At 41.8% G+C, this 1,302-nt stretch overlaps 1 protein-coding gene across 5 annotated transcripts in view; it reads left to right on the top strand.

Moving 5' to 3' along the window:
• OCIAD2 (OCIA domain containing 2) overlaps positions 1-358 on the top strand; it is a 20,676-nt gene extending 20,318 nt beyond the window's left edge. For all 5 annotated transcript variants that reach the window (XM_003794596.3, XM_023515965.1, XM_023515962.1 and 2 more), the window contains exon 7: positions 192-358. In XM_003794596.3, coding sequence (XP_003794644.1) covers positions 192-273 — 82 coding nt within the window. In that variant the 3' untranslated portion in view covers positions 274-358. The remainder of the gene's footprint in view (positions 1-191) is intronic.
• Positions 359-1,302: the final 944 nt, after the last annotated feature.

Raw genomic sequence — 1,302 nt, 5'->3', positions numbered from 1 at the left:
GGTGCCTGTAGTCCCAGCTACTTGGGAGGCTGAGGCAAGAGAATCACTTGAGCCCAAGAGTTTGAGGTTGCTGTGAACTGTGACACTATAGCACTCTACAGAGGTCGACAAAGTGAGACTCTGTCTAGAAAAAAGAAGGACTGGCACCTCCCCTGGCAGAGCACAACCCACGGTGTCTGCTTCTCTCCTAGGCACTGCCTGCTCACCTGTGAGGAGTGCAAGATAAAGCATGGACTCAGTGAGAAGCCCGGATCACAGCCTTCAGCTTCCTAAACTCTGTGTCTGGGGCATTTCAAGTTTTGTACACATTTAAAATTTCCAGTGTACTTTAAAATAAAATACTCCTAGTGGAACAAAAGCATGGGGATTCTCTCCATCTATTGAAATACTTTCTGAGCGTTCTGGACTTTCTGCTCTTGTAAGACTTTCACATTGGAATCCCTCACACCTGGAGAAGAAATGATGCCGCCCCCGTCTTGCTTCCAGCTGAGTGAGAGAATTTAGCGTCTTCCCTGATTAGCCGCTGTTCATTCTTTTCACCCCAGTGCTCCCGGTTTTCTGGTGGAGGATAGGAGTGAGTGTTGAAGAAGGTAAGAAGTCATGACCCAAAGGAAATTGATGAGTGTAGAGATAGAAATACAAGGTCTCAAACTCCTGAGCTCGGGTGCTCCTTCTGCCTCGACCTCCCAGAGTGCTAGGATTATAGGTGTGAACCACCATGCCCACCCTAGAACGACTTCTTCCAATTCCTTATATCCTTGGGGCACTACAGTGACTCTGAGAAGTGTGTTTCTGTCTTGGCTTATTAGGAGTGATGACTAGGAAGGAGTCTTTCAAGATAATTTTAATTTCTAAGGAGATCAAACAGTCCAGCCCTTTTAGCTAAGGTGATCATTTGTTTCTAAATGTTGCCTCGGTTCCTGTCAGCCTAGTGTTCAAAAGTTACTGCTGTAATTACACTGTATTCTTCATAAATGTAAGCTTCACAATTCTAAAACCATAGTGGAAAATCCTTTTGTGTGTTTCTCTTATCATAGTAGATCAGAATTTCCAGAAAGATTGACAGATTGTATATATTATACTGTGTATTATAAACATGTATGTGTATGATATACACACAGCATATAAAATACTATATATAATGCTCATATCAGTAATTTTCAGCCAGTGTGCCGAGGTACACTGGCATGCTGTGAGAGGATCTTAGGTTGTGCCTCGAAAATTTTTAAAGATTATTAATTAAACTATTTTCCAAAGAAGTTCAAAACACAGTACATATATAGATATAGATATAGATATAGA

The sequence above is a fragment of the Otolemur garnettii genome, unplaced genomic scaffold, assembly GCF_000181295.1.
Source record: "Otolemur garnettii isolate 467f Iridium unplaced genomic scaffold, OtoGar3 scaffold00083, whole genome shotgun sequence".
In the NCBI taxonomy this organism is placed as follows: domain Eukaryota; kingdom Metazoa; phylum Chordata; class Mammalia; order Primates; family Galagidae; genus Otolemur; species Otolemur garnettii.
The sequence above is the reverse complement of the archived record's forward strand: the minus strand, read 5'-3'. Positions and strand labels throughout refer to the sequence as shown.